Source organism: Alligator mississippiensis, chromosome 3, assembly GCF_030867095.1.
Source record: "Alligator mississippiensis isolate rAllMis1 chromosome 3, rAllMis1, whole genome shotgun sequence".
NCBI lineage: Eukaryota > Metazoa > Chordata > Crocodylia > Alligatoridae > Alligator > Alligator mississippiensis.
In genome coordinates this window covers 193,742,684-193,765,145 of record NC_081826.1, presented here as the reverse complement: position 1 = coordinate 193,765,145, position 22,462 = coordinate 193,742,684, and the positions used below count along the sequence as shown (strand labels likewise).

The window sequence follows — 22,462 nt, the reverse complement described above, 5'->3', positions numbered from 1 at the left end:
TCGTTTTCACTGACCTCGTTTGACAGCTACAGATTTCAGCTGCATTCATCTTCATTTTCTCTGCAGCATCAGTTATTTTTTAAACACAGGTATACAATTTTTTAGGGTTTTGTGACATGTTTGAAAGTGGTAGTCCAAAAAGGTAAAATAAAACAAAGGTCTGGCACTGCTTCCAGTGAAGCCAAGAGCAGAGTCACAGAAAAATTGAGTAAAAAGTTATTTTAGCTTCCCTTTAAACTGACTATTGCTGCACACACCCAACAAGCTTTTTTTTCCCTTTCCTCGGTGACTGGCACGCTTCTTTTGAGTCTTGGTGTTGAGACAAGACATTACTTAAAAAACCATGTTCATTACTTTTCAAAACAGTAATAATATCTCTGATTTGCTGTGACAAAAAAATTAAAGCAAAGATTTTAACCATGAGTCAGGTCTAATGGTAGTAGTTTGCTGTTGCCATACTTTACCATATGTTTTAATCATGGCAAGAGATGAAAGTTTGATTTTGTTGGTAAAGAAAGAGCAACATTTTAGGTAACACATTAACTGCTGCTTTCAAAGCATTTTAAAGTAATACATATAGAGTTAACTGGTGCAGACCAATATGAAATATTCAGTGTATTTATGATCCAGAGATCTCTGGACCAAATTATTAGTAATATATTATCATATGCAAAAAGACATGATAGATCCACATACAAAGCACGCACAGCTAATTAGCGAAATTGGAACTAAAATGGAAATCTGCCGGCATGGTGAGTATTGCACTTACCCAGTAAGAAGGACCATAAGAGCAAGCCATCAGATTTCTTGGATTTTTACTTAACCTGGTAATATTTGCAGGCCATTTATAAATGCTTGCATGATAATATGACAAGAATTATGATTATTACTGTGTGTTATAATATAGGATCTCAATCTCTTCTCATGAGCAAGATAGAAAGTCCCTTTGGGTATAGCCCAAACACGGATTATTATAGTTAAAAGCTTTACAATAGCAGACTATTTCCAGAAGAGATGTAGAGGGGATGCTCTTCTCCCAGAGCAGATATTTGGATATATCAAGAATAGTATGGGAATATCCCTGTCCAATTTGTGAGGGGGGACCTGGTTCCCAAATTCATGATCTTAAGGCTGGCAGAGGTATACCTGGGGTTGTGCAGAGAACAGTTTCAATATAGCCTTTTCTGTCATTACTTTTGGGGGGGAAAGTTTTAATGTTTTTGACAGTATTTTCCTTTACATTTAGTCTGTATATATTGTTACACAGCCTGCATCTAGGCTCTTTAGATTGGAGAGAGCTTAAATATTTATGGCTCTGGTCCTTTTCTCACTTATACCAGTTTTACATTGATCTATCTCTGTTTAATTCATGGGAGTTGAACATGATTTGTAGCACCGTAACTGAGAATAGGCCCTCTATTTTTGAAGGGAAAAGAACCCACAGCAATCTGGTTTTAAAAAGTAACCTTTAAATTAAAAATGCCTTTTTAATTCTCTTTCTTTTCTTTATGTTCTGAAACCTATTGTGGTAAACGTGAAACTTTTTTTTCAACAAACAGGGGCAGGGGGGAGGGAATCCAAGCAGAGACTAACTTGGAACAGCTACTAGACAAAGCCCTGGCACTAGTGTGTAGACCCCTGCTTGACTTTGAGTCTCTGCAAGTTCTGCTCTAACCATTCTCCTATCTCTGTTTATTCCATGCTAAGCAGATGGCCCAGAAATTAGCCAAAAGCAGGAAGAAGGTGCAGTACAACCTCCATCAGCTTGGTGTTATGCCTGTTCTTTTGGTTTTTATTTATTTATTTATTTATTTGCCTTTCTTACTTTTGATTTTGTGTTTTTATTTTCTGCATCCAGCAAGTTTTTGTTCAAGTTTGTTTCTGAGTCACCACACAAGTTGACATTTCTCAAAAATCAGTTGCCTAGCTGGCCATTTTTTTGTTGCTTATCATTAGCCATTTCATGTTAGAAATAGGGTAAAGATTGGATTTACCAAATGGAAACAGGCAGTAACCAAAAGTTCCTATTAAGAAACAGGAATGATATGGCGAAGGTTCTACTTCTGTAAAATGTCAGACTAAAAGAAGTGACTTTTTTATTTTATTCCTCTGTAAAGAGTGTTTTTGGTCAATTTGCAAATATATTAAATTGCTGGATGCAAAAAAAAAGTTTACATATATACACACGATTATACACTGAGATTGACTCATACTTTAATAATCTGTTTTGCTTATGGAGTTCTCGGGTGCTTTTCAGCAAATCTGATCAGTTTTAAAGTACAAGCATTTGCTCTGTGTCTTTACAAAGGTACAACTTCTGGAGTGGGTTAATGCTCTCTCATTCTATTCTCTGACCATGAAGACCCTCTTACCAGAACTGCATTATAAATTGCTTAATCTGCACCTGCTACATGCATATTTCCCACAGCCTGAGCAGTTGCTGTCATTAGCTCGTATAGAAACCCTCTAGGCAAGAGCTGCCCATAGTTATTACTCATTTGAAAAACCTTTCTTAAAGATGCATACATGTTAAAAGAAAAATCATTTGGATTTCCATGGAATGTTTATACAATTCATGATGCTCTGTGTTTTTTTATTGGCTGCGGGGTCAAAGGCTGTAATATCTAATCTAGCTTGCTATCATTCCTTTATATAGTTTCCATAGCTTTGTGTTTAGCTTCTGCAATCAGACACTCTATTTTGCATTGCTGTTCTGGTGACTGTGTCTTGGTGCGCCCCTGTTTGTGATCTAACATTGCTATGAAGGATGTTCTCTAAAGCACATATTGACTCTAATCCATTTTATTTACAGGCACCAGAAGGTGAATCTCAACCAATGACTGAAGTGGACCTCTTCATCTCGACACAGAGAATAAAAGTATTGAATGCAGACACACAGGTATAGACAAAGAGAAACTTTTGCCAGGGTTGGCACCTATAACTGGCTACGTCCAGATGAAAGTGGATGAGAGTTCCCCAGGGAGAACTAGTGATGGCGCGCCTTGTGCCACCACTACTTGTCCCTGAGGAAGACCCGTGCCACACATACTGTGGCCCACGGCAGGTTGCTCCAGAAGGACTAGGGGAGGCTGGGGCCAGCACTGGGGTGGCCCCAGCAGCCTTAGCTGATGTCCTGGGGCCTCCTGGGGCTGCAGTAGCAGCGATCTTGCTGCTTGGAGCCTGGCCAGCAGCTGCAGCATGGCACTAGCCAGCCAGGCTCCGATTTTGAGTGGCGCATGCTACCTTTGCATGCTCCACTCTGCATTTTTTTTTTAGTGTTTTTTTTTTTACCTCTGGATATCCAGGAGTCCAAAAAAAACCCCTGCCCTGATCCCTTGCAGTTCAGAAAACAGCTGAACACGCAGTATGTGGTGCCACAGAGGTGTCTGCAGCGCCACATACCACACGGCTGAGCTCATCTGGATGCAGCCATTGAGAACAATTGAAATAGACCTGCTGCTGAGATTCTTATTTAAACTAAACAGTTCATATTACCTCGTTTCAGATAGCCTGATGCCATAATTTGCTCAGTGTCATTTATCACCAGGTTACTTTAAAAAAGCTTGGCTTTGATGGCTAAATTGACATCTTTAGTCCTCTGTATGTAGTGCAGGTTCAAACCCTCAAAACTGGGTCTTTGTCTTTGAGGTTGTTTCACCTCAGACATAGTAGCATTAATTAAAAAAAACAGGAGATTTGGTTCATTTAGTGAAATAGAAGCTGGCACTTCCTTTTGCTGGTCCCTATTTTAGAAGAAACAAAGGAGTTATTCTGTACATATATATATAATTCCAGTTGTTCTTAATATGTCATTTGTATTTTTTCATAATACCGCAAGTATGGTGAGTAATTGCACAAAACAGACACTGATCTTAGTATTTCTCTTCCCCAGGAAACTATGATGGATCATCCTTTGAGGACTATTTCCTACATAGCAGATATTGGGAATATTGTTGTACTGATGGCCCGTAGGCGAATGCCACGATCTAATTCCCAGGACAATGTGGAGGCATCTCACCCTTCCCAGGATGGAAAGAGGCAATACAAAATGATTTGCCATGTCTTTGAATCCGAGGATGTAAGGAATTATTTTATTACACAATGTTACTGTCTTTGGGCACTTACACACATACTTTTTTTCCAGCAATGCGCCAGAAATCCGCCACTTCAGAGCAGACTCGATTAATTGAGTCTGCTCCACACACAAGCTGAGGCGAACTGTATTGTGCCACGTGCAGTTGTACAAGCGGCAAAATGTGCGTCAGTGCGCAGAAAATGACAGCAGTGCGCTTTTAAACTGAAGCACCTCCGAGACACCGCCACCTTTTCAAAGAGCCCAGCGCTGCGACACACACGTGTAAAAATGTCCTTTGAGAATATAAGAAGCATTTTAAATAGAACTGAACTCTCACAGATGGTCCTGCGTATTTTTTACATGCGTAATAATAATCGGTCTGAAAAGAGGAATGCCCCCCCTCCTATTTTGGGCTTTAACTTTTGGCTTTCAAAATTCACAAAGAGCCTCCATTTATAAGAAGCAGTTCTCGTTGTTTTTAAATTTATCTTTCTTTTCATTCTCAATGCAACACTTTCCGTAGACATTGAGGGGCTGATCCACAAAAAAATGGTTAATATCATATTCACTTTACAGCAATGCAGGATCTGCTCCTGAGAGTGAACATCTCTCATAACAAGTGATTTTTAGAGGGGACTCATAGCCATGAGCATTGTAATTAGGACTATAGATTCATGCTGCAGAAGTGATCTATTGTGGATACTGGAGTTGAGAAAGAAATATTAAAAGCATTTTAGGAAACCCAATCAATAATATTGTGTATACATTTCTTAAATGCCCTGCATGCAGACATCTCAGAGCAGATGAATAACTATTTCATAAACCTATGTCGTGACTTCACAATGTAGAGGGGTAATTGAATGATCTATTTTATCTACTCTGCTGTCCTTGCTGTTTGAAGCCAAAGTAACTGGGAAAGAAATACCAGCCTACACAAGTTCCAGTTTAATATTTTAAACTAATTTGAATAACAAAAACCAAAAGAAAATAAAGCACTTAAGTAAATTAAATTAAATGGCTTAATAACAAGTCATCAATTGGTCTAATTTCCCATTCATTTAAAATAAAATATGATTCCATAAGATTTGGAGAAGGGAGTAAAACTTTGTTTGTTGTCAACCCCACCCAAGTTCTAGGATTTTATAAGTCCCTGTGGCACCTGATATGTCAGTCAAAGGCTGACGAAGGAAGTGTCGAATCACTCCAAAGTTGAAATTAACATTTAGAAGACAGCTCTGATGTCATTTGAGGAAGCCTGCCTAAATTACATGCGGTTAGGCAAAAGCCTATCTCTCTTCTTTGCTACCATGCCATTCATAGAGTTCTGTAGGAGATTTTCCAGTAGAGTTCAAAATTGTACTTATTCAGCTAACCAAAATCTAAGTGAAAATAATAATGTCCCAGAATTCAAACACCTCATGAAACATGTACATGTGAGATATTTCAGACAGCCAAGTTATTTAAGTTAGGGATGTGTTAGAGGTATTTGAGAAACTAGTTGCAGGCACTGTTCACAGATACAGTCTGTGGGTTTTATCCAGATGTGCTCACTCTGTCCCACTACCAGTCACCTGCTGGAGTGAAAAAGAAATACATGGGCAAAACATGTCGAGGCATCCAGTTAGTACCAGAAAAAAGCCAACACAGAAAGATGATTCTTATACAGAATGAGAGTCACAACTCTGTACTTTCATTCAGCTTAAGGAAACTGATGTGTGGTTGAAAGTATTACCCAGTGTTTGGGGGGGAGGGGGGGGGAGGTGCTCATCTTTCTAACATCACTGGGTTTCTTGACTCATTACAGACTGTTGTATATGTGTCTAGTGATGAATGTTGTTCATGGTGCAAAGAAAGTAAAGGTCTATTTAACCAGGCATAGTGGCATCACACAGCCACAGGCCGGAGCCTTATGAAAATAGAAGTCTGGATAGATCTTCCTTTTCCTTTTTTTCAGGAGTTCTTTGGATTAGGTACTCCCCTTCTGATGTCCCTGGCATCACCTAGTGTGGTTTAAATCTGTTCATGTTTGTGGAAATGCTCAAGCTCCTCCCACCAGTAAACATTAGCTTGAAAAGCCCTGAAAGTCAGGAGATCCAAAATTATGTTGGCATTTAGTCAATTTGGCAGGTCTTTGAAAATATTTTGAAACATTTGAAGAAATAATATTAGCTGTCCTCAGTCATGAGCAATTCTATAGACACTGTCTCAATATCTGACAAAAAGTAGTACCTCGAAAATCAGAAAAAATTGTGTTAGTGAAAAGCTAGAACCAGAATGTCATTTTACCTGTGAGAAGCAGAAACAGAGAAACAAGCTTTTGGGCACAAAGCGCCCTCCCCGCTTCCTGCCTGGAAGCTTATCTAATATCTCCCTTCCAATGATACAGTTGGTCCAATAAAAGATATCACCAAAAAAACAAACCCTTGCTTCTTGCATATGGAGGAACATCTTGGCTTCAACTTTCTGTCTTCTGGCAGCAAAGAGCCCTGTCATTCCAAAGGTTGTATTAGCTTACAATTTTTAGTGCAAAAATCTGTATGGTCTTGTGGACATTATCTTTACAAGGACTGTTAAGTAGCTCCAAAAGTTTTAGTTTTAAAATGATCTTAATCTATACAAGAATTAACTGGCAATCATTACATCAGCAAACAATGAGTAGTTGATAAAATTTGTCTCCATTTTCAATAGTTCTAATCTATTGAGGAACACTAGAGGAAGTAAATGCTTAAATGGGAAAAAAAGCAATCAGAGAAATAGATTTGGTTTTTAAAACTTCTACTAAGATAATCTTGGGCAATGGAGACTAAACGGTTAATATAGGCCAAACTTTTAAAAGAGCTCAGCATCAGATTTCCAAATGTTCTCCATCTGTAATGGGGACAGACTTTTGTAAAAGCTTGGCTCCCAGGATCTTTGTTTTATTGTCTACATAGCAGTCAAACTCCTGAAAAATCCAGCCCAACAAGTTAGCATATATGTAACTGATACAGCACCACTTTAAATGCCAGTGACCATCTATTGTTACTAGTGGAATCCAGCTCCAGATTGAGAGTAGTTTAAGATCCTTTCAGTCCTGAGATAAACTGAGGCAACAATTACAGCCTGCTGTCTTTTTCCATCAAATATTTTCACATACAGCTGGCTTATAAATGGGTGGAATGGCTTGGGCTAGAAGGCAGAATCATTTGAGAGCTAATATACTTACTCGACACATTCCTCTTTCAAGTTCAGCTACCTTTATGGTTAATTTAGCAGTTCCCTTCAGTAAAAGAAGGGCCTTCTATTCTTATTTTTCATTTGAAAATGCTTGCCTTGCTGAATTAACTAAATGGGCTGAGGAGAAAATGTTTGATTTTGTGTGTGATTGTTACTATGGGAAAAAGTTTTCAAATAGATGCAAAATGTTTAACTATTACCAGGTAGGGACCATTTTCAGCATGATTAAAATGGGGGAGCAAGATCATTTTTTGGTGCTGCATGTTTTATTTACTTTTTTCTCTTTTCTTTGGAAATCACTCTAGGCGCAACTGATTGCTCAGTCCATAGGCCAAGCATTTAGCGTGGCCTACCAGGAATTTCTGAGAGCAAATGGAATAAATCCAGAAGACCTAAGCCAGAAGGAGTACAGTGACCTGCTCAATACCCAGGACATGTACAACGATGACCTGATCCATTTTTCCAAGTCTGAAAACTGCAAAGATGTATGTGCCGTTCTTCTCATAACAGCATATTAGGCTCATCTGTCCCAAATGCAGCCCGGTGCTGGTAACAATTAGAAAACCATTAGAGTTTCCCACAAATGACTTCATTAGGACAGAACATCCTCTTCCCTGGTAGGATACCCTGTGGCAATTCAGTTCTAAGAGTACACAATGAACCCTAAATTTATCAGCATTAAAATGATTTCCCATCTGTTCTGTGCTCTTTTACCAAACAGTTTTCAAACACATGGGACATTGCACATCAGTGCTGTGGGCTTAAAACAAACTGTTAAGACAGTAGTAAACAACATAAATTTTATGGAGACATTGTGGTGGGTGAGAGCAGTTGTCACCAGGTTTGTTTTAAAGTTCTATAAATTTTCCGCTTGTTTTATTAATACAGATGAACCAGTGTACCATTTCAGTGAGCAAGTTATTGCTTCCCAATCTGTAGGAACTAGTGCTTTCAATCTCTGATTATGCTTCATCCTGGAAGTTTACCCCCACCATCATTCCTTGCTATACACCCATGAGGTTTATTATGTGCATGTGAATATTATGAGGCAAAGGCTTCTTATGTAAGAGACCAATTTATCTCACATTAGGACTGAATTACAGAATTGTTGATTCATGTGTCTCATTATTTTTACCTTGGATTGGGAAGGAGACAAAGTGAGGGAGACGATGGAGGTCTGCACATATTTGAACACTGACTGTTTCAGATCTTAGAAGGATGTGAAATTGTATTTTTAACTCCTGATTCAGGTCTACATTGAAAAGCAGAAGGGAGAAATTCTAGGTGTGGTGATTGTGGAGTCTGGCTGGGGATCCATCTTACCCACAGTTATTATAGCCAACATGATGCATGGAGGACCAGCAGAGAAGTCTGGAAAGCTAAATATAGGAGACCAGATCATGTCAATTAATGGTACCAGCTTGGTGGGCTTACCTCTGTCAACATGCCAGAGCATTATAAAGGTACAGAGAATATTTTTAAATTGTATGGGAACAGCAGTAGAATGTGAAGGTTTTAAAATTAAAGATTCTGTTATCTACCCGTGCTTCTTAATATACATTTTATAGTAGGATCCATGATCTGAAAGCCCTTCACTAGTTTACTAGCCCCTGTGAGAGAGGAAAAGTCACCATCCCTATTTTGCAGATTATGAAATGAAAGTGCAAGAGAAAGCGAATCACCCAAGGTCACACAGGAAGTCTGTGAAGGATTGGAGAATAAAGCCTTGACCTCATCTTTCCCTCTCTGCTATCATTTGTGCTGCTCGGTTCATCCTTCACAAGGTTCAGAAGTATTCAGGAGCAAAGGTCAAATCCTGAAGGCATAAATATTTTTGCCGTAACTTTGAGCAGAACTTCCACTGAAGCTGATTTGAAGCTTTGCTTGAGTAAGGACTGACAGAAGGGGTTTGGGGATTTGTCCCATGGTAATGTGACTGATAAAAACAAATATAGCAAACTGAAGAATTGATTCATTTTCTCTTTCCAAATTATTTAAATCATATTTGTCTTTTCTGTAAGCATGGAGTTAATTTGTAGATATTTTGAGGTGTAATTTGTTTTCTTAACTTCACTACACTTGCAGCCGCATAATTGGGAGTGTGCTGTCTAATTGACATGAGAATATGTAATTGCAAAAAGCAGGCAAGTCAACTGGAAAAGAAGAGCCTATAGGGCAATGGCTGTGTATAATAGAGCAGGCATTCAAACATCAGTGTTCCAGGGAGGGGAAAAGATGCATCAATTGAGAATGTCATCAATTCCTCAAAATTGGATTCAGGGGTATTTATTGGAATAAACAGCTACTGTACAGTTGCTGTACTGCAGAGCATGTAGGAACATAAGGCAGGGCATGCTCCAGGGGTGGGGGTGGGGGGCACTTTAATTAGAGCGACTCCGAGAGCCGCTCTAATTGAAGAGCCTGTAGTGTCTCGTGTATTCAGTGTCCCACACTTCAAAATGGCGGCAGGGGCACTTTAAATAAAGCTCGTTCGATGAGCTTTAGTTGAAGCGCCCCCACTGCCATTTGGAAGTGTCGGGACACTGAATACATGAGACATGGATGCTGCTGGCCCACAGTAATTAGCACGCTTCAGTATACTGCTCCGATGCACTGTAGTTACAGTGCATAGGGGCAGTGTCCCTGCATGTCTACAGGCACTCATAATCTGGTGCTAGAAATCTTTCTCTAAATAAGCCTAGCAATATACTTGGTAAAATTGGATATTTTTTTCTCATTCCTGCCAGGTGGCTTGTTACATTGTTTGTCTATTTTGGACTAAATCCTTTTTGTGTAGTAATCCATAAAGTAAATGTCTTCCTGCCCCTTCCATCTCGTCTCTGTGAATGGTGTGTGTTTGACCATTTGAATAAAAAAATGCTAAGAAGACTTAAATTATTTGTTTCAGAAAATGAAAACTCTTTACCTAGGCAGTTGCATAGAAATATCTGAGGTAACAAGCCCTGCAAGTCTACATTTAATGGGTTCAAATCAGAACACCAATTACTGTCTCTGTCTTCAAACCCTGGTAAAAGCAGTATAGTTTCCTGGGAGAAAAATTCATAATTTTGTCTGGCACCTAGAAATAAATCTGAACATGTAGGGATCTAGTCAGTTGTTTCCTCTGCCTGGGCTTTCATTAAACATGGATTCCAAGCCCATAATTTTCATTTGGTTAGGCATTCATGTTTGGAGCTCATTTGGCCCTTGGTTAGGCTTTGCTGGCAGTGACTTACAGCATACCCTGAGGGTCAGGAGAATAGATTCAGGAGAAGTGGCACAGCCCAGAGGAAAGCTTTACCAGGGTGGGTGTGTAATCAGTAGGGCTGTGAGAAACTTCAGCAGCCATTTTGTTTCAGAAGTGTTTTGGCCCATTTCGGCACCTGAAACACTGAATCTGAAACAAAACGGAACCATCCGAAGTGTTTCGGAATGTTTCAGCGGTGCCCCCTGGCAATAGTCTGGCACAGCCCCTCAGCCCTCCTTTGAAAGTGCCAGGAGGCTGGGGCTGGTTGGGCGACAGGGCCGGGGAGGGCAGCCATGGGGGCTTCTCCCACAGCTCCCCACACTAGGGCAGAGGTAGGCACAGCCAGAGGAGCCATGGGAGAAGCCCCCGTGGCTGCCCTGCCCAGCCCCATCCCTCATCTGGCCCCAGCCTCCCAGCACTGTTTAAAAAAAAAAAAAGAAAGCCCCGCACTCACCAGATGTAACAGCAGTGATCAGGGCCTCTGAGGGCTCATGGCAGAGCCTCTTCACACAGCACAGGGCAGTGGGGAGCAGCAGGGATCCTCCCCTGCCTGGCACCCGTGTGACAGGTGCCCCATGGCATGGGTGCGGCACAGCTCAGCAGAGCGCTACACGCTATCTGGGAGCTGGGGCTGAACGGTGCTGGACTCCAACTGGCTGCCGGAGCTGCCTCAGCTCCAGACAGTGTGCAGCACCCTGCCGAGCCACGCTGCACCCGCACCACCGGACAGCTGCTGTGTGGGTACCAGGCAGGGAGGGGGTGATCCCTACTGCTCCCCACTGCCACGTGCTGTGCAGGGAGGCTCTGCCCCAAGCCCTCAGAGGTCCTGATCACTGTTGCTACAGATAGTGAGTGCAGAGCTCTTTTTTTTTTTTTTAAGTGCCGGGAGGCTGGGGCCAGGCAGGGCACCCATGGGGGCTTCTCCCACAGCTCCCCCTGCCTGGGGAGAGGCAGGCACAGCTGGAGGAGCTGCAGAGAACCTGCAGCCGCCTGGCTGTGCCTGCCTCTCCCCAGCTGATCCAAGTCTCTGAATCAGCACCGAAACAGCATCAAAACTCTGAAACAGATTCGGACAAATTGAAATGGAGCAGTGATCCGAAACAGCGAAACAAATCACTGTCCCTCTGAAACAACCAAATCCGAAATGGAAATGAAAGATAGACTTTTCGCACAGCCCTAGTAGTCAGGGCCTTATTCAGCATGTCCTGTTAATGTCTGCTAATGGTGTGACTGCTAAGGATATTGAAGGCAAAAACTGTTTTCTCCTTATTTCTTATTGGAAAGAGGGTTGACAGAAAAAAAGATCCTTGTTTCTCTTGGGAATGTTGCTGTCACAAAAAGGTTCAGATGCTTTAAAAAAAAAAAAAAGCAAAAAATAACCGTCTAACTTAAGAAGGTCTTTCCCATGCTATTATCAAAATCCTTAATGTTCTCAAACCTGCCATGTTGGTTCTAATTCTAATTTTGGAGATAACATAGGATATTAATCCTATGTTATCTCCAAAATTAGAATTATTTTCACTCCTCCTTCAGAGCCATTGCAAATGGACTGCTGCAATATTGTCTTGAGAAACTCCTTGCTTCCTCATACAAGGCAACACAGCTGTCTCATAGCTCCAGAGGAACTGTTCTGACATATATTTCTATTCCTTTCTCACTGCCACATTCAGCTGTTGTCATAGGAACTGGTAGTTATTAATTGTGCCCTTTTAAATGAGAAGATGGCTTGTAGACTGCCATAAGGAGCAGCACACTGATTAGGAGCTGTTCATCCATCAGTTCTGAATCACAAAAAGGTAAAAAACAGTCAAAACACAGTCAGAGGTTGTGTAAGATCTTATGATCAATTGCAAAAATTCTTTGATATGTTATGAAGAGGGCATAGAACTATCATAATTACATTAGATATTTTATTTAGATTTCTAAACTCTCATTATTAATCAATCATAAACAAATTACTAGATGACAGAGCTACCAAGAAACTTTCCAGTGTGGTGATATATTCAACAATGGTCCTATGCTTCTTTCATCTTGGTCCATTTTCTGAACTGTTTGAATCATTAGTTAGGTCAAATGCAAAAGTTTTTCTAACCAAAATTCCTAAGACATAAGATATTGTAAACTTCACAAGTTTGAAAGATGCATTGTATCTGGGAAATCCGGAGATTACTAAGGGTCACTTAAGATGTTTTGTTTGTTTTTCTAAAGCATACGAAAAACACAGTGCAGTTGCATACTTAGTATTGTAGCCATGATTAAATGCAAAATGGGTAGCTTCTGTTGGTCTTTTATTGTACATGTTGTCCTGAAGGCAAATTGTTCAGTGGTAAATAAGCAGTCATTTAATACGGCTACTGCAGTACACATGGTAAATAAAATGCAGCCACCGAATGTATGGTATGGAGTAGAGCAAAAAGAGATTTCAGGCCTTGTGTTCCAGTGACGGCCAGATGGCTTGGAACTGCCTCTTCTGACTTCATAATCTCATTTTCATTTGCCGTCTTTGCTTCCCAGAGCAGCCTCGCCACTTGCAGCCAACCTTGATTAATGAGCTGAGCAGAGCATAGTGCTGTGTGGAAACCAAAGGTGAAATGCTTTGGCAGTTGACGTCCTCCACAGTTTGTCCCCTCAGTCCTGAATTTATGTGTTTAACTGATCTGGACATTAACGGACTGTTAGATGCATAGATAGGAAAATAGAGCCTCTTGGGTAGGAGAGTGAGATGGCTCTATGGATCTTTCCGTGTTAAATATAAACTAAGTAATCACCCATTTCCCAACTTAAGATCAAACTGAGTGTGACCAGACTCGTTTCTTCATTCTAATAGAGGAAAAAGTTCAAGATGGTTTTAAATCACATTTTATTGCATTTGTATATGAGTAGAAAAACTAAATAACATCTCTCATTTGTTCCCTTCATTTTGGAAAGACCAATGGGCTATGTCAGCACTGGTGACTATGTGGCAGTGTTTCTGCCTACCACATGGGAGATCCAAGTTCAAGTCCCAGCTTTGGTGACTTGGGATGAGTGAGCTAACAAGGAGAAACTTCTCTTGCAGTGGAGAGGAGCCATTGTGTTATTGGGGGACCAGAAGGGTTTGGGGGAGACCTTGTTTCCACCAGCGCCCCCTGGGATAACAAGAAATAATGGCCACAAGTTGTTGGAGAGTAGGTTCAGATTAGACATCCGTAGGAACTACTTCACAGTTAGGGTGGCTAGGATCTGGAACCAACTTCCAAGGGAAGTGGTGCTGGCTTCTACTCTGGGGGTCTTTAAGAAGTGGCTCGATGCCTACCTGGCTGGGGTCACTTAAGCCCAGTTTCTCTCCTGCCCAGGCAGGGGGTTGGACTTGAAGACCTACAAGGTCCCTTCCGACCCTACTTCTATGATTCTATGTCTATGAACAGATAAATAGGCACAACTAAAAGAACCTTACACAGAAATGGATAATACTAGTAGTCGATGGTAAGCATCTTCCCCATTTGCATTAAAGCAGAAGTATTAACTCTCCCCAAATTAACCTGATCTCTGAAGAAAAGCAGGTCAGTTACATTCTACAAAAGAGAATGTACCCCTTCTTTCCTGTGTGCTACAGGAACTATTTTTCCCCATACAGATTCTGTGAATGAAGATTTCCCTCTACTCCTTTTTGATTCCTCTACTTCATGGAAATGGAATTCCATACAAGCTAGAATGTCCCAATAAAGCAACCATATAATCAGCAAAAGCAACAGGGAAAACTGTATGGAAGAGACATAGGGAGGTTAGCATAATTCCCACTCCAAATAAGAACTTTTCAGATAATGGGTGAAATCCCAGCTCTGTTAAAGTCAGTGGGGAAAACTCCCATTGGCTTCAGTAAGTCCAAGATTTCACTCTTTTGTTTGTGTAATGAAGTCAAAGGCAGGTATCAGTATGTTGATAAGATAGTCTTCGCCTTCTTGCATGTTGATGTAGCATTCTTTTTGGGGTAGGATGAGTTTCTTGGAGGTTGTCTTTGCTCATGGCTTGCTTGGTATATTGAAAATATTGCCTGTCCTGTGCATTGCTTGGGCAGAAGACTGCATGGGTGCCTCCTGAGTCTGGGGGGGCACCAATGCAGTGGGACACAACCAGAGAGGGTGGTCCCCCAGTGGCTAGCCGGCGACCAGGGGAGGGGCTGTCCCCTAGCAGCCGATCGCCGAGTGCACTGGCAGTGCAGTGGCAGCAGAAGTGCCGGCACCTCCGCATGTGACATAGTGGAGCCAATTTCAGGGGGGGCACTCTGTGCCCCCTACCAGCTGGAGTGCTCACTGTCTGGGGGGCACCAGCACTCTTGGGGGGGCACGTGCCCCCCCCCGTGCCCCCTCTATACATCACCTATGAAAGGCTGTATTTAAGTGCAGATAAATATGTTTTAAGCACTGTAAAACAAGATACATAAACCTACCGCTAGTATTAATCTGTAGGAAAGAGCTCTGAGGACTTTGAATTATATAAAGGTATGACAGAGACAGTTATCTTCAGTTTTATTATTTTTTTTTCTGTTTTTATTTTGTTTTTCCCAAATTTCAAAGTGAAATATAAGCATTGCTTATACAAATGATAATGGGCAAGAATTCTGCTTGTTGAATTGAATACTTGCAACCAGGAAAGCTACTTTATGCAGCTATCCTATTGCATATTTAAGACTTTAAAAATTGCATATTTAAGTCTCTGAATCAGCACTGAAACAGCACTGAAACTCCAAAACAGTTTCGGATAAATCAAAATGGAACAGTGATCCGAAACACTGAAACAAATCATTGTCCCTCCGAAACAGCCAAATTGAAAATGGAAATGAAAGATAGCCATTTTACACAACCCTAGTAATCAGGGCAAAAAATTGCATATTTAAGACTTAATTTTCATAGCAGACTGTGTGGTAGTTTTCTGCTTACTTGCACAAACCTACTTCTTTTTCTTTTCTCTGCTGTTTGTCTCTTTTTCTTTTCTCTGCTTCCTGTAGAACAACATTCTGTGTTCCACAGTAAAGAAATTGCCTATAGGAAGTCTGAATTCTTGGCAGTTTAAGATGACTCTGTCAAAGTTGTTGACAAGCAGAGGTTGACAGTGTTTCACTCATTTCACAGGATTGTCTTATTGCTTGTGTCTGGTACTTAATTAAGGGTCCTGTTTCAGAAGGATGCATATGTAGCAAACTGATTAAATGTTAACGGGGAAATAACACTGAAACTATTGCTTTTTTCAATGCCAGTTTAAATCTGTCTCAGCATATCTACAACCAAACTTTTCATGGTATTATATTTTTAAAGGGTTTGAAAAACCAGTCCCGGGTTAAGCTGAACATAGTAAGATGTCCTCCAGTAACCACTGTCTTGATCAGGAGGCCTGACCTCAGATACCAGTTGGGTTTCAGTGTACAAAATGGTATTGTAAGTAGCTTCCAATATCTTTAGTTTTGTACTGTTATTTGCATATCCGTGGCTTTTTTTCCCCTGACATTTCAACTTGCCAAGAGCTATGCATGCATGTTAAATGAAAGATCAAGACAATCAACATGTTTCTTTCTTCAGCAGTCAATTGAACTAATTCCTTCTTGCCAACAAAAGGCAAAAAAGAGATGTTAGTTCTGAAATAGAGTATCAGTCTACTAGAGGAGTAAGCAGGACCTTCAAAGTAGGCCAGTGGTTTTCAACCTTCCTGGGCTTGATGCAACCTTCGCTGGACTTGAGGCACCTCTCCACAACTTTTTTGAATTGAGTGGCACACAAATTTCAAAAACCATTTAATATATTACACTGCTTGCTTCCTTGAAGGGGTGCAGGGCCATGGGGGCAGGTAATCAGCCAGACAGAGATAAGCCTGAGCTTGCACTTATATGCATAGCTACTCACATCTCACGGCACCATTCAAAGGATCTCACAGCACCCTAGGATGCCACCCTGGTTGAGAATCCCTGGAGTAGTCAGTGTACAGTCTGCATCATTGGTGTGTCTGACTGAATTATTATATGTTATTGAAAGAAAGAGAGCAGCTGTCTTTGATTTTTCTTTTATTGTAAATAATGAAATTCTAAATACTATAGACCTACCCAGTCATCTAAATAATAAAAATACTAGTGTCTGAATGGACTGTAGTTTTCAGTGCCCATCTTCTTTTGTCTTGGAAATTTTTTGATTATTTTTTATAATCTTTATACACACTTTGTAATAAATATTCTGGTACTAGACATCAGTAGCTCGCAAGCTTTCTTTTTCCGTGCCCCGCTGCTGGGAGTGGAGTGCGGCGGCAGCCCAGGAGTAAGGGAGCACCTGGCATGCAGCACAGCTCGTCTTTTCTGTGCAGCGCCACTGGCATTGCCCCCACAACCCTCATTTAGGTTGCAACCCGGGGTTGGGAATCGCTGCTATACATTGTACTCTGGGATGGTATTTTATTATTTTTAACATGTTCTTGGAAACTAATGCCTATAAGCTTGGAATGCGTCATCTGTCATTGATGGGCAAATGCAGAGGCTAAAGTCCCTCTTTTTCATGGTTTAACATGTTTAACACTGGTAAAATTATTCTTTCTCTTCAAGATCTGTAGCCTTATGAGAGGAGGCATAGCAGAGCGAGGAGGAGTCCGAGTGGGTCATCGGATCATTGAAATCAATGGACAAAGTGTTGTAGCAACGCCCCATGAGAAAATCGTTCACATTCTCTCCAATGCAGTTGGTGAGGTAGGAGCTGGCAACACGCTAAAATGATATTCCAGGTCTCAGCATTGTTGCTTTTTCTGTCCTGTCATCCACATGTAAATGCTGGAAAAGCGCAGAACTAAACAGGAAGGCTTATTTTATTATTTTTATACAGTGTCTAGTAGGGAAGTCCTGAGCACCTGTTGGTAAGGTTTGTGAGAGCTCAAAATATTTTGAGTATCCAGCCCAGTGAATTTTAGTAGAGGCAGGCATGAAAACACTCATGCTCTTCATCTCTACTGTGTCATGTCATTAAAGCTACTTCCTCCCCCTTCTCTGCTCAGTTCCTTCTGTAGACACAGTATAGATCCTGAACAAGAGATTATCCACATCCTTTTATTGCCAAGGCTTTGCAGCACGTGCATGAGGAGGTTTGCTTAACCTGATTTTGTTTCCCCTCAGATTCACATGAAGACCATGCCAGCTGCCATGTACAGACTGTTGACTGCACAGGAGCAGCCAGTTTACATCTAAGGCCCATACCTCATCTTCACAATGTGCATGGAGGATGTTGTTCCTCACTAGTGGTTGTGTTTCTAGTGCTGCATTTCTGTGTCTCCAGAGACATCTCTCTCTCTCTCTCTCTCTCTCCAACATTTTGTTGTGTCCAGGAAAAACAATATCCATGAGACGTTTTTTGTTGCATCTCTTTATGAGTAAAGCTTTATGTAATTCCTCACAGAATAGAACAATAACAACTAAGGACTGACTACACTGCTTCAATACATGAGCAATTATATTTCTATGGCCGTACTTTGATGATTAAGTACGTTCAGTGTTACTAAGTTAGAAAGCTCGCTTTACCAAACAAATCAAATCATAGGGTAAAGTTTTCCTCTTGGACTCCGCATAGATGATTTTGATTCACACTGTTATCCCTGTATGTGCTGCATTTAACATTAGCAGCAACAAGCTTAGTGCATATAGGGAGAACAGAAAACCAGGAGGAAATTTTTGCCTTAAATGAAGAGTTAATTGCCTGTGAAGAATGAGTGAGTGACTAAATGAGGATGTGACAAATTCATCTTTCAAATACACATCTTTTATTTTCTTTTATCTTCATTCTTCAGGATAAAATGACCACAAAGGTGGTTTATAAGTTGCTGAAAGATGTAAGAGTTGCTTTGCCCACACTAGGAAGTACTGGAGATGCACTTTCACTGTTTGGTCCCAAAAGTATCTGAGCCTTCAGCTCTAACCCCTCCAAAAATGCCTTTGTGTTTAAGTATAGCATGTCTTTAGCATCGCCTTCCCCTTCAATTTCAGATATTAAGAATAGAGGAAGTGATCTATTAATATCCAGCTATATTTTGGGGGGCTTACATTGAAAATCTAAATTGAATTTCTTATTGGCATACACGGGAGCATGTGTTGTGGTTGGTGTATCTACATTTTTAAGATGTGTGTACTTGATTTTTATAAAGTTTAAAAGAATAGGTCTGCACATAGTTCTAAGTAGTTTTGCTACTCTACGTCAGTTTTAACATATCTTTGGTCCAAAGACTGTCTTATTTTAACAACGTTTTTCTCTGAGTCATGACCTAGGTAACAGTGGGGGGGAGATAGTGGGGAGGGAGTGGGGTGAAATTAATTTATTTTGTAATTTATATACAAGTTAATTTTAGGTTCTCTACATGTATGACACTTAATGGGTATGCGTATGTACTATATGCACTTGTACAAAGAAGAAATGTTGTAGTAGGGCTGCATGAAGCCAAGGATTTGAGTGGTTACTAACTTTTGTGTTTGGGGGGGAGGGCGTAAAAGAACAAGACGGAGCAACTCTTTTTCCTCCAAAAGAAGAGAACTCCCTTCTATGTAGCTATGTTCCATTAGAGCTATGTAGGAACATTTTACAATCAAATAGAACCAGAAATGTAAACCGATCTAATGCCTTGAATTTAAAGCTCCGTTTTTGCTACGTCTTATGCAAAGACTTCATGTGATAAAATCACAGGACCCAGAAAAAAAATCCCATTCTTCTTTTTTGTGTGTGGGATGATGGTCACAACCATTTATTTCTCATTTAATGAAGGATGGACTGTGCAATATAAGCAACATGGTTATAGACTGGAAATGACATTGAGAATTGTCTCCAGCAATTTTATGGGTATATATAAATATACAAAGGTGTGAATTTCTGATAGGTGAGCCATGAAAACTGCCTTTATTTGATCAGTTGGTTACCATCTATTGTCAGAAGTCCAAAACAATGGGATGAGTGAAGAAAAAATAGCTTTTCAATTTCAAGTGGCAGTAAAAATATTCAAGGGAGCTATTGGAATGGTGCATAAACTATTGTAGTAAGTAAATATGTTTTTCTGTAAAAGTACATGTGTATAATAATTTGATTTACTGCGTTTTTTCTTATTATATCATTTAATCCCAATCTCTGGAAAAGCAAAGTTCACAAGAGAATGGTATTGATATTCCTGGTTAGTATATACCTCTGCCATCAGACTCATACAGCTAGATTGTGAATGATATAGAGTTACAATTTTAGGCATCTGGTTTATGAGGATCATATAAACAACATTTTTCATAATTTCCCATATATATAGTAATATATGTAAATATGATATATACCATGTATAATTTAGATGATTATATACAGTGCAGCCTTTCCATAAATTGGTTAAGTGAAAAGCTACTCTTAAAGGCATAGATACCCCATTCTTAAGTCCCAGCCATGTTAACCCTTGCTAATTTGTCATTTGCGAGTCTGTCCAACCCAGAACAATAACAATGGAGGTCCCACTGGAGGATCTTTCTATTGACTCAGTAAACAAAAGTACCTCAGTAAACATATGGCTGAAACAATGAACGATTTCTAAAATCCAAAGCCCCTGTCTTAAAAACATACATTTATCTCGAACCACCCAAGTAAACCATTGATACTACACATTCATACTACACGTGTAGTATGCTCATTCATACTACATATGTGAGTCAAGTTAAGCAGGTGAGTGTTTGCAGGGTTTAATCCTAGTGTAGAATTTCAGTTGTTCTGTTACAATAGGCTTTGTTAAGATTCTAACAAAAAGAGATGCATGCACTCCCAGCTATAGTCTTGGAAGCAAACAGTTTTGGTTTGCAAAGGGAAAGACTGTTTCAAGAAAAAATATGAACTCAAAAGGGACAGATGAAACTACTCAAGTATATTTTTCCACTGATATTTAAAAGATACTATGCTCCAGTTCTAAGTGTTATTGGTGAGTGAAATTCTCCCTGGTTCAAAGGAAAACTCTTCCATTTTACAGTCCCTCTTTTCTGAGAAAGGTCTGCAAAGTTGTCCCTTCCTTGCTCGCTACACAATTCCTAACTCGTCAGTGTTTACAATAAGGATGGAACGTCTTTTTTTACTTTTATTAGCAAGTTTCACAATTGTTTGTCTGAATCTTGGTTATTATTTAAGGCTTGGCTAGCATTTCTTGAGTGCAGTATTTTGGTTTGGTTTTGTTGGGGTTTTTTATTTTTCTAAATGAAACGAGTTTATGAAGATGGCAGCGTGGGTGAGATCTCTTGTATATATTTAGCACAGTACCTAGAATATGAAGTTGTACTATTGTTCTGTAAAGAGGGTGAATAGAAATTATTGTAAAGCGTTGGGAAAAGTATAGTATTGTATTTGTAACAATATTGTTCTTTGTAAACACTAAACTCAATGATCTCTATATATAAATATAAATATATATATATAATATATGTGAGCCTGGAACGTTGATACTGCACATCTACTGAATGTAATTCCTCTGACTTTTTTTGTCACAGGTCTCTGACCCTCTCTCTGTAATGCAGCTGCAGTGGTTTGACTGACTCTTTATTTTTATTTTATTTTTTTATTTTGGAGGGTTTGATTTTTGGGGGTTTTGCCAGTTATTTTGTTGTGATGTGTTTACTGTGCTACATTTGTTTTATTTAACAGAGCGCCAATGTCTGTAAGATTTGTAACAATAAAATATAAGACAAAATCAACATGAATGAAGCTGAGATTTCACTGATACTAATTTTGGAAGTAATCTACCACTGTTGTAACGGATGCCTAACCACTTTGGCACTCCCATTTTATAATGAATGGCACATGAGTAATCTTATATACAGAATTAAACGCATGGTTTGGGTGTTGGGTTTTTTTTGGGGGGGGGGGGGGGTGAGGTAAGAAACTACCCAGTTGCGTCTAAGCTGTACAACAATAGCTAGTTTATAGTGGCACCACCTTACATGTTTTCATTTTTCATTTTAAACTCAATCCCAGTTGTATGAATCTTTCAAGAAAATCAGTGTAGAGATGATGGTTTCAATGTGAGAGAAAAAATGTTTTAAGTTTGACATTAATCAGACAGTATATTTCATCAGTAAGCCTTATCTTAAAACCACCTTGTCTCCTTATCAACCATCTTCTCTCATCCTTTCATTCCACTTTTTAACTATTCTCTTGGTCTTCTGTCTTTTGTTTTTCAACCCCTAACCCAACCAAATTGTAAAATTCAGACATTTTAGACCTTAGTGTTTAAGGAGAACAGACTTATGGAACTGTTTGTTCTAGAGTTGAAAGAAAATAATTTACTTGAGGTTAAAATAAGAACAAACTGGGGATATTTGAGAGTTCATACACACATGCACACACACACACACATGCACACACACCCCTTCAGATATTGTAATCTTTACAAAGGGTCTCCTGGAACACACAAGTAACTTGGAAAATGACCACCAAAACTTAATGTTGGTGTTTCAGTAAAGGTTATGATTCTTGAAACAAAAATTTTGTGCTGGTGATTGACTGAAAAGAATGGCCCACGCACATCTTCAGCTGTGGTGACTGTAGAACTTTTAAACATCCCGAGCCCTGAGAAAGAGAGAAATCCAAGCAAATAAGTCAGTATCAAAGTCAAAATCTGAGTCATCTTAGAACTTTGTACATGCATAAGATTGTAATGAATGTTTGAATCCGCAAAAATGTTAAAGACCAGGAAGTGAGTCAAAGAGCAATTGAATTTTCAGTTTTATGCATTGAATCTGTAAACATAACATGAAATAAAAACATACTTGTCAAAATAGAATTAGCATGTGTGTTGTATACCGGGAACCTTAAACAAAGAGAATGTTGCAGTTTGCAAAGGAAGAGGAGAATGAGGAGAAAAAACTTGGAAGGGGAAGAAGTGTTTAGTAAATGGTACAAACTTGACCTCTGCAGGAGGCT

General features: G+C 39.8%; 1 protein-coding gene across 4 annotated transcripts in view; it reads left to right on the top strand.

Annotated features, from left to right (window-relative positions):
• The window catches only part of APBA1 (amyloid beta precursor protein binding family A member 1), a 144,421-nt gene extending 123,187 nt beyond the window's left edge, over positions 1-21,234 (top strand). For 2 of the 4 annotated variants that reach the window (XM_019478128.2, XM_019478127.2), the window contains 8 exons: positions 1,711-1,743; positions 2,813-2,899; positions 3,893-4,078; positions 7,597-7,776; positions 8,542-8,754; positions 15,833-15,952; positions 17,101-17,241; positions 17,662-21,234. In XM_019478128.2, the coding sequence (XP_019333673.1) occupies positions 1,711-1,743; positions 2,813-2,899; positions 3,893-4,078; positions 7,597-7,776; positions 8,542-8,754; positions 15,833-15,952; positions 17,101-17,241; positions 17,662-17,733 (1,032 nt within the window). In that variant the 3' untranslated portion in view covers positions 17,734-21,234. Of the gene's footprint in view, positions 1-1,710; positions 1,744-2,812; positions 2,900-3,892; positions 4,079-7,596; positions 7,777-8,541; positions 8,755-8,938; positions 10,187-15,832; positions 15,953-17,100; positions 17,242-17,661 lie in introns of those variants that run through there. The other 2 variants (XM_019478129.2, XM_019478130.2) reach the window with 2 other exon arrangements.
• The last annotated feature ends 1,228 nt before the right edge of the window (positions 21,235-22,462 follow it).